The sequence below is a fragment of the Cupressus sempervirens genome, chromosome 5 (genome assembly GCF_028749045.1).
Source record: "Cupressus sempervirens isolate cs-2001-9-10 chromosome 5, ASM2874904v1, whole genome shotgun sequence".
Taxonomy (NCBI): Eukaryota; Viridiplantae; Streptophyta; class Pinopsida; order Cupressales; family Cupressaceae; genus Cupressus; species Cupressus sempervirens.
In genome coordinates this window covers 225,235,419-225,244,960 of record NC_143122.1, presented here as the reverse complement: position 1 = coordinate 225,244,960, position 9,542 = coordinate 225,235,419, and the positions used below count along the sequence as shown (strand labels likewise).

The following is a 9,542-nucleotide window of genomic DNA, read 5'->3' as shown; positions in this document are numbered from 1 at the left end:
ACTATAACTGAATGTGGCGATTATGGCATAAATTATAGGGTTCAATGATAAAGGTAAGCTTTTCTTGCACAATCTTAAGTATTTTGAAATGGCTATTCAAAAATTCCCCAAAGAAATGGATGGTTAGTTGATTAAAAGGGAGAGTGGTATTCATTTTATTGCATCTATGAAGTTTCTTTGGAGGTGTGTTCTTATTGCAGTTATGGAATATATATAGTTTGATGGGAGATATTATATGACCCATACTTACCACTTTTTTCTTTTTAACCACTTTAGGTATAAAAAATGGTATTCTTTCCTTTTTATCTATTGTGTTCTTTTTCACATAGTATAATACTTCTTTTAGGTCTAATTCCAATGAACCCATTATGCATGAGGGTTTAATAAGGATGATATATATTTATGTTAAAAAATCCCTCCTTGGTCCAATTTTGAAGAAAATGGCAGAACATAGTAGTAAAAAGTTAGGTTTAGGGGAAAACTGGGGTAAGGTAAAATAATTTTAGGGGAATTACGGTTGTATGCCCCTAGTACTAATAAAAGGATGAAGGAAAAGGTTAATTAAGATGAACTTATCTCTAAAAATGAAGAAGAAATTGAGTATGAAGTAGAGAAAGGTGAGATCAAAGCGTAGGGGAAAGTAGAGATGGAAATAGATCACTCAAAAGGTTAGAGAATTTTGAGTATGTAGAATGACTATTTGGAGGTGGAAATGTCCTGGGTTTAGCTCCCTCTCCGTGTTTGGCTCAAAATGAGATAACGTCTTCAATGGTAAAAGATGAAGATATTCAAGTAACTTAGGATGAGTTGAGCACTCCCGTGGCTACTAATATTAAAGAAAAGTTGTCTATTAAGAATAAACTAGATGATGAAGAACATAGATAAGCCATTAGGCTTGTTTATTATGAAGAATTGATAGATCATGATGTGTATATCTCCCCAAGAGATCTTAAAGGGAAAGAGACCGAAGTCTTGTCTCCTAGTACGAAATAGTTTGAGAAAGGGGATAAACACTATTATGAGGAAAAAGAGAAGAGGAAAGAGATAATTCATCTATTTCAAGTGGTAGATGAGGATGATTTTGATGTCAAGTTGGTAGAGAATGACATCAAAGACTTGTTCATTGATCCTCCTCATGGTGTTTTGTAGTTTTCTAAAGTGGTTTCTTTGTACTCACTAAGGTTAGACAAATGGACCTTTCCCTCCATCAAAATCCTAAATTTAAAATACAAAGTATTAGAAGGGAAAATGGATGAGATATCGAAAAAAAAGTATGAGCAAGGGAAAAAAGAGAAGGTAGTGGAGTAGAAGGGGAATCTGAAGATAATAGAAGAGATGAGGAAGAATATCAAAACAATGGAATAAGTTACCAAAGATGCACCAAACAGATGCCAGGATTTTTTGGATACTGTGGTTGAGTAAATGAACAAGGTGTCAAGTCACATAGATCGAGGTAAGGAGGTGAATATTATGCTCGACTTAGAGGATGTTGAGACAAAAGATTTAAAGGCTGATCCTAGCAAATGTACCCATTTAACACAAAGAAGAAGTAGAAGAAAGAGAGTTAGACTGATATAAAAGACATCAACGATGTCATAGAGGAGATACAAAATATTCAACAGGAGCACAATGATAAGGTGGAAGAATTAGCCTAGTTCTTTCCACTTTACTGTGTCTCTTTTTAATTTTTTTCTTTAGGTAGGTAGTTCAATTTTTAGTTTTTCTAGTGTTGGTGCTGCCTTTTGTCAGGTTTTTGCTGGTTGTGGCTTTTGGTGTGTTTGTTGGTCAAAATACTATTTTATTTTGGGTCTTCACTTTTATTTCATTTTGTATAATAATAGAAGTTTCAAGTCCCCTATATAAAACATGTTTTAGCCTTAATAAAAAATAGATACACTAAAAAGAACTATGGTCTCTATGCACCAAAATGGGAACCTTTGGAATAAAGCATCAATGCCCATAAAAGAATACTTGAAGCATAGACATTTGTTAAATGTTAGAATTAAAATTGCATTGCTTGATAGTGATACATAATACAAAAACATCAACAACCATGTGAATTATTTGATAGAATATTGTAATTATGGAGTATATGCTAGAATAACCATTATAGGTGCTGAGAGAAATAATATTAGTACACTCATGTAGATAATCAATTGAAAAATTAGAATATAATGAAGAAAAAAGGTTATTTAATTGATTAATGATGATAGTAGCGTTCTTGATGATATGTATAAAGTGATAATTAGAAATAATATATGTTGATGTTAAAATCTTGAGTAAATCTGATGAGTGGTATACAATTAACTTCTTTTAGGTGATATGCTATCTTATTTCGTAAGATTGCATGGATTAGAGTTGCAAGCATGTGGATTATTCTTTTGGAGATATTTGAATTGGTTGGATTTATAATAGGTGAATTAGATTGGATTCGATTACATTTAGGTGACTATTAAATGGCGAAGGATTATAAAATAAAAAAGTTGTAAAGGGATCTCTTTGATAAGAAATATAAAGGGTTATAAGATGAGCGATTGGAAATGTTGAAATAAATGTCAATATTTTATCTTCTCAGAATATGATGTGTAGCAATAAATTTTACATATTGGATGTAGCATAGTTGATATCGAAAGTTTAAAAAAAGAGGAATCATACAAAAGATAACATTGTCTTCCAAAATATCTTGAGATATGAGATATTAGAAGATCAAACCAAACTTAATAGACAAATTTAAAAACTCCTATATTATGTTATTCATTTTTTTAGGGTTATATATACATCTATGAATCAGACTAGAGTTACCAAAATATACTAAGAAAATTTAATAATGAGTTTTTAATAAAGTCTGATTATATATGATCATTTCATTTAGAAAGTTTTGAAGAAAAGGAAAGACTTCTTGAGTCGAACTAATATCAATTGTTATTTCCATTAATATCTACACTGACCCTTTCAACACTCTATAAGTTTCTATGCATGTGCCGTTCTATCCTCCACTTGCCTAGGCTGTTTTGTGTTGCACTCTAGGTATAGAAAATTGAAGTAGTTTTAATATTTTCAATTCTCGTAGAGGCTTGATGAGGCAGATAAAGCTCGAGAGATACCTCGTGAAGTCGTTGCTAGCATGAAAAACCTTGTGTTCCACCCAACTCTTTCATAAAATTGACCGTGGCGCGTGTTAAGAACAACACCTATAATGCAAGACTGCAAGTAGTATATGGTAATCAAGCATCACATGGAAGCCAATTACCTTATCATGCAAGACTGACGATAATTAATGCATCACAAAAACAGCCAAAAAAAAAACAATATATCAAAGAATTACGGCCGTTTCTAAGGTGTACTCATGAACCTGTGATGAAACGGTAATATGTCCAATTCGTGTGATCAACAAGCAGCCGTAAAACGTATAATTCCTGTGAATAACACCAGTACGGCATTCTATAAATCTTGCAGTGCACATACATTACGCTATCCTGTATCGAGTTTGAGATTCGCATTGATTTCTAACGAATGCCGAGTTTGAGTTAGGACAATAGAGGTTCAGTCGCATTCGTTGGATATCAAAGCAAGCAGCGAAACCAACAAGAGAAGATATGGCCATTGCAATCAAAGCACTTTTGACATTGGTCTTGTTGCTGTATTGTTGTGAGTGGCAGTTTGTTTACGGAGAATTCAACTACAAAGATGCTCTATCAAAGTCTATCCTCTTTCTAGAGGCCCAACGATCTGGTAAACTCCCACAAACTCAGCGAGTAAAGTGGAGAGGAGATTCTGGCCTCACAGATGGGCACTTGCAAAACGTAAGTAGAAGCACAAGTATATTCAAAATAGAAATAGAAGTGTCCAATCATAGTATAACTAAACTTCATTGACTCCATACATAATGTTGTACATGCAACTCAACTGCAGGTTGATTTAGTTGGGGGTTACTACGATGCAGGCGATAATGTGAAATATGGGCTTCCCATGGCATTCACCATCACCACACTCGCTTGGGGAACAATTGATTATGAAGAAGACTTGAAAGCTGCGGGAGAGATTCAGAATGCAAGGGACGCTATCAGATGGGGCACTGACTACTTTCTCAAGGCTAGTGCAATTCCAAATCAGTTATGGGTTCAGGTACAACAATCCAACCTAATATCATAGCAAATTGTGAAAACCCAACGAGTCTGATGTTGATTTTGATGCATAATTAATTATGTTGATGTTGATGCATAATTAATTATGCTGATGTTGATGTATTTATATAAAATTGTGAAAAACTTGTTGGGGTAGAGACTCTATCTTTGATGAGATCCCTATCCACCAACAGTGGGTGGTATGCATTCATACAAAAATATGGAAAACTAATTAAAATTTGACGTTGATGTTGATTCATAAAACAGGTGGGTTATCCCGAGGCAGACCATAATTGTTGGGAGCGTCCAGAAGATATGGACACTCCTCGTACTCTTTACAAGATAGACAAAGACACGCCTGGTTCAGAAATTGCAGCAGAAACAACAGCAGCCTTGGCCGCCTCCTCCATTGTTTTCAGAGTCGTAGACCCTCCTTACTCATACCTTCTTCTCCAACGTTCTCAATCGGTATGTTTGGGTGCTCAAGTGAAATTAAAACTCTAAATCAACGAGTTTCATCAATCCATTTTGGGAAAACATAATCCACCGATCTTCTTTCTAACCGGCTTTTTATGTTCTCTTCAGCTCTTCAGTTTCGCCGATCGATATAAGGGCACCTACAAAGGAGAGTGCCCTTTTTATTGTTCTTATTCCGGCTACTATGTAAGTAGAATTGGTTTTCTTTTTTAAGATATCTATTTATAACAAGTAGTTGTAGTTTTAACTTGTAGAGCCTGGTTTCAGGACGAGCTTCTCTGGGCTGCATCTTGGTTATACAGAGCTACCAAATCTCCATATTATTCAAACTACATCAAGCAGCACGATGATCTTAGAGCATATGTTAATGAATTCAGCTGGGAGCTCAAATATGCTGGAATTCATGTGCTCCTAACAGAGGTAAGAATAGATCGATTGGTATTGTTTTTCAAATAAAATAAAATATAAATGTACTCTATCATAAAGCTAACTTTTGCACTTCACCAACCAGTTACATTTTCAAGGGGAAGTTCAATTCTCAGCTTATAGAAGTCACGCAGAAAACTTTGTGTGTTCACTTCTTCCTGGCAGTCCCACTCAATCTGTTAAAAGCACTCCAGGTTAGGGTTGCTTCTCTATGTATTCACCAGTACAAATTCTTTCTTTTCTATTGACAACAATAAAAAAGTCTCACTCATATCTATAATTCTCCTTTTTCTAATCACAATTATCTATATTTTGTAATTCTTTTGTTGCAGGAGGTTTGTTGTATATTAGAGATGGTGCCAACACTCAATATGTTACTAGTGCTTCTTTTTTGCTGGCAAGTTACAGTGAATTACTTTCGGCTAAGAGGCAAACATTGTCATGCGGCAATACTGTCTTCAAAGCTAGCGACGTTATGGATTTTGCTAAGCTACAAGTAAGAATATTGCATATATTTGTAATTGTATTGTAGCGCATACAATATAGTGAAATCTAATCATAATTGTATTGTGGGGCATACAACATAATGAACCCTAATCATATCTTTTGCAGATTGACTATTTACTAGGAAAGAATCCTCTAGGCATGTCGTATATGGTAGGATATGGTTCCAAATATCCAAGGCAACCGCATCACAGAGGAGCATCTATAGTTTCCATTCATCAACAACCAGGGAAGATCGAATGTATTGAAGGCTTCATGAACTGGTTTCACAAAGATTCTTCCAATCCAAACACACTAACTGGAGCAATAGTTGGAGGACCAGATAGATATGACAACTTTGGAGATCTCAGGACCAAAGCTAGCATGCTTGAACCTACTACATACATAAATTCACCTCTCATTGGTGTCCTTGCAAAATTGTACTCAATGTCATGCAAAACTAACATGCAATGTTGACTTGCGACAAGTCCATCATTATTACAGGGATGTTCCTTTCTTTGACGTCAAAAATATCACCAAAAATATTTCCATTAATCATAAAAAAATGATAGATTATGTCGCACATAGAGTATTTACAATGATGGGAGAGTTATATTAGTAAAGGTCCCCAGGAAAGAGAAAGGGAGCTTTAATGGTGAGCAAGGCTTTAAAATTAAAAATTATATAGATCGATTTAATTTACAAATAAAAACTTTTGGAGAAATAAAGTATAATAGTAACTTTATTTTATTTATTTAAATGAAATAAATTATTAGTTTATTTTTTAGTATTAAATTTTAGAATTAGAATTGAATATGATTTATAACTTGTATAAAAAAGTGACAATATAAAAAAATAATTATGTTGAGAAGTATTATTATATATAAGCTTTTTTAAATAGTTATATAAAGTAGTGAGAATCTTTTAACATGTGACATAATATAAATTGAGTTCAAGATTGATGATTATTAGCTAATAGTTTTGAATACAAAATATTTAGTAATGTAAGTTAAGATGTGAAAAGTAACAAGAGAGATGTAGTCAATAAGGACTAAATAATCTAGATACAACTCATGAGAGTTTTCAAAAAGATGAAGATGATAAGCCAAGTGACAATACTACGTGTATAATTATTATGATATCCAATATAAAATCATCTATAGTTTTTATGCATGGACGCCCTCTAAGATAAAAAAAATTATTAAATTATATTTATGAAAAATACTCAAAAACCATCCTTGGTTTGGTACTTTATCATACATATGACCTTGATTAGCACTTTTAAAAAAAAAATACAAAATCAAATAAGAAAAATAAAGCATGCAAAAAAAGTATAATCTAAAAATATTATGTGCAAAAAGGAGATTCGAGTATGTTGAGACAATTTTTTTTAGGTCTTTGTAACATGCATATGAAACTACTCTACACAAGAAGGAATATGGGTTACATGAGAATAAAAGGGTTCACAATATGAGTAACATCTTCATTGACTTGTATGATGGTGATCATGTCTTTTTTATAGAAAATTATTTGATGAAATCAAATAATAAGATACGGAAACCACATGACTATGTCACTTTTATATAATGTGCCTCACAAGATCACCTTGGCCTTTTTTTCGTAGAAAAGTCTTTTTGTACAATGATTGTGACCCCCAATTTTATTTTCTTAATGTTTTCCTATTTTTATTCCTTGAAGATTCATATGAGGCCTTTTCGTCTCTACCATACTTTCTCCTCTTTATAAGAATGCCCATAATAAGACATTAATTACTTAATGATTAAAATTTTAATTTAATAAGCAGTTAAAATGCCCTCTTTCTAGTGTCCACAAAAGATTTCAAGTCTAGAGGATTATATCCATGAAATCTTCAAAATAAGCAATAAATCATGCAACTCATATCTCTCCCTAGTAAAAAATCATTTTCCACCTCTCACATAGTTTCAGCTCTATCATATTCCTATTCTTGCCTATTAAATAGTTGCATTAATAAAAATAACTAAAAAATTAACCTAGTTACAATAATAATAAAGGAGGGCTAAAGGGAAAACTACCTAGAAGACATGTGTCCTGGACAATGAAAAGGCCTAAACTAAAGGTGGACAAGTAAATCTTGCAAAAGAAAAACTGGAATCCTTCCTTTATGTCTCATGATGTTATCCAAATAGTTCAAAATTTGGTTTCCAACAAAATTAAGATAATGATTCATGATAACATAGTAAACAACTATACCTTCAACACATTTAAAAATTATTAAAATAAGATTTTCAATATCCACTAGGAGTCAATCATTAGTTCCTCATCGACAAATATTTTTATGACAAAATCAAAGGTTTTCAAAATAGTTGAAAAGTTTCCTTCCCTCCCTAAAAATATTGGTGATTGTACATTCCTCAAATGATATTTGCATATCTTGATAGTCAAGAATAATACCATTAATTATTTAGCTACGGTGATAATTGTATCGTAGACAACTAACTATATTGAGTGGATCCTTCTCTAACACACCTTTCGAAAAAAATTTAAAGTGACATTTGGAGATCAATGATACATTAATACTAGAAAAGTGGTTTTTCTAGATACTAGAGATTATAAATAGATATATTAAAAACATAAATATGTGATAAAAAAGATTCAAAAATATACTAAGAAGTATTATGAGCATTGAGAATATCTTAACATGTGCAATAATATAAATTGAATCCAAGATTCATGATAAAATTAGTTTAAAAAATTGAATATGAGACATTTAGTATTGTAAGTTAAAATGTGAAAATTAATGAGAGAGATGTGGCCCATAGGGACTAAGTAAGCTAGATACAACTCACATGAGTTTTCAAAAAGATGAAGATGAGATGTCAAGTGATAACACTCTCATATAATTATTATGATACCCATTATAAAGCCATCTATGTTTCTATGCATGGATACCCTATACAACACAATTCTAGAAAATTACATTGATGAAAATATTCTCAAACCATCCTTTATTTAGTACTTTATCATATGTATCATCTTGATTAGAACTATTTCAAAAATTAACCAAAATCAAATGATAAAATATAAAACATACAAAAATAATAGAAACTAAAAACATTAGGCATGAAAATGGGATTTGAATATGCTAAGATAAAATCATTTTGGTCTTTGCAACATATGTATGAAACTAATCTACAGAAAAAATGAATATTGATTATGTGAGAATAAAAGGGATCACAATATAAGTAGCATTTACATTCACTAAAAAGGAATGGATCTCTACAACCTGAAATTAACCTTCTTCGATGGTTGATGGGTTCCCCTTGATGTTGGGGTTGCCTCAGATATTGATAGAAAGTTGACTTTGGGATCGATATGGGGATACCAAAAAACTTGGCATTTCTACAAAGTACTAGCTCTAAGAGTAGGCTAGAGAAGGTAGGGAAAGTAGTGATCCTTTAAAATCCAAATGGGAGCCTTGAAAGAAAGTGTTTAACTATGAGAATGTAGACTTATACAATCATAAAAGAGGGAAATATGATCATGTAGTTACTGACTGCAAAACCCATATGAATGAAGGAGAGAAAACAAAAGGGAAGGAGGTAGTTGTTGAAGAAAGTATAGCCAGTGGGATATTCTGGCTTGGGTGCCCCACTTTGGGATTTCCCAATTGTATCTCAAGGGGATGGAGGTCCAAATATCCTCCTATTAGATTCTTTTGTTGAAAATATTCCATGGTGATTTTCTCTAAGCTTAGTGGGTAGGTTTTTGTCTTACAAGCCTACTATTGAATGGTTAGGAGATGGGTTTGAATGAAGTAGAAACATAAAGGATCAGTGGAGGTAGCCACAATGGTGGGTGCTCTCCTCTTATTCTAATTTTCTATTAAAGAGGATCATAATCATGTTTTGGCAGAAACATGGAGTATGGTAAGCACTACCTTGCATTGGTCAAATGAAAACTAGGTTTCAACCCCAATGTTTATCTCTAGAGAATGGCTCTAGTTTGGGTTAGGCTCCATGGTCTACCTTTGGAATTTTGGGAAGAAAATAT

At 32.8% G+C, this 9,542-nt stretch overlaps 1 protein-coding gene across 1 annotated transcript; it reads left to right on the top strand.

The window, feature by feature from the left end:
* The first annotated feature begins 3,370 nt into the window (after positions 1 to 3,370).
* LOC149555247 (endoglucanase 16-like) lies at positions 3,371 to 5,987 on the top strand. The gene is made up of 9 exons (XM_089829285.1): positions 3,371 to 3,478; positions 3,660 to 3,803; positions 3,913 to 4,125; positions 4,392 to 4,592; positions 4,710 to 4,787; positions 4,869 to 5,021; positions 5,113 to 5,221; positions 5,360 to 5,523; positions 5,640 to 5,987. The coding sequence occupies exons 1-9, from the start codon at positions 3,371 to 3,373 to the stop codon at positions 5,985 to 5,987; spliced, it is 1,518 nt and encodes a 505-aa protein (XP_089685411.1).
* Positions 5,988 to 9,542: the final 3,555 nt, after the last annotated feature.

Coding starts and splice junctions, on each gene's coding strand:
- LOC149555247 (XM_089829285.1), top strand. CDS start 3,371: ATGTCCAATTCGTGTGATCAACAAGCAGCCGTAAAACGTATAATTCCT. Junction 4,593..4,709: donor TTCTCCAACGTTCTCAATCG/GTATGTTTGGGT, acceptor TGTTCTCTTCAG/CTCTTCAGTTTCGCCGATCG. Junction 5,524..5,639: donor TGGATTTTGCTAAGCTACAA/GTAAGAATATTG, acceptor TATCTTTTGCAG/ATTGACTATTTACTAGGAAA.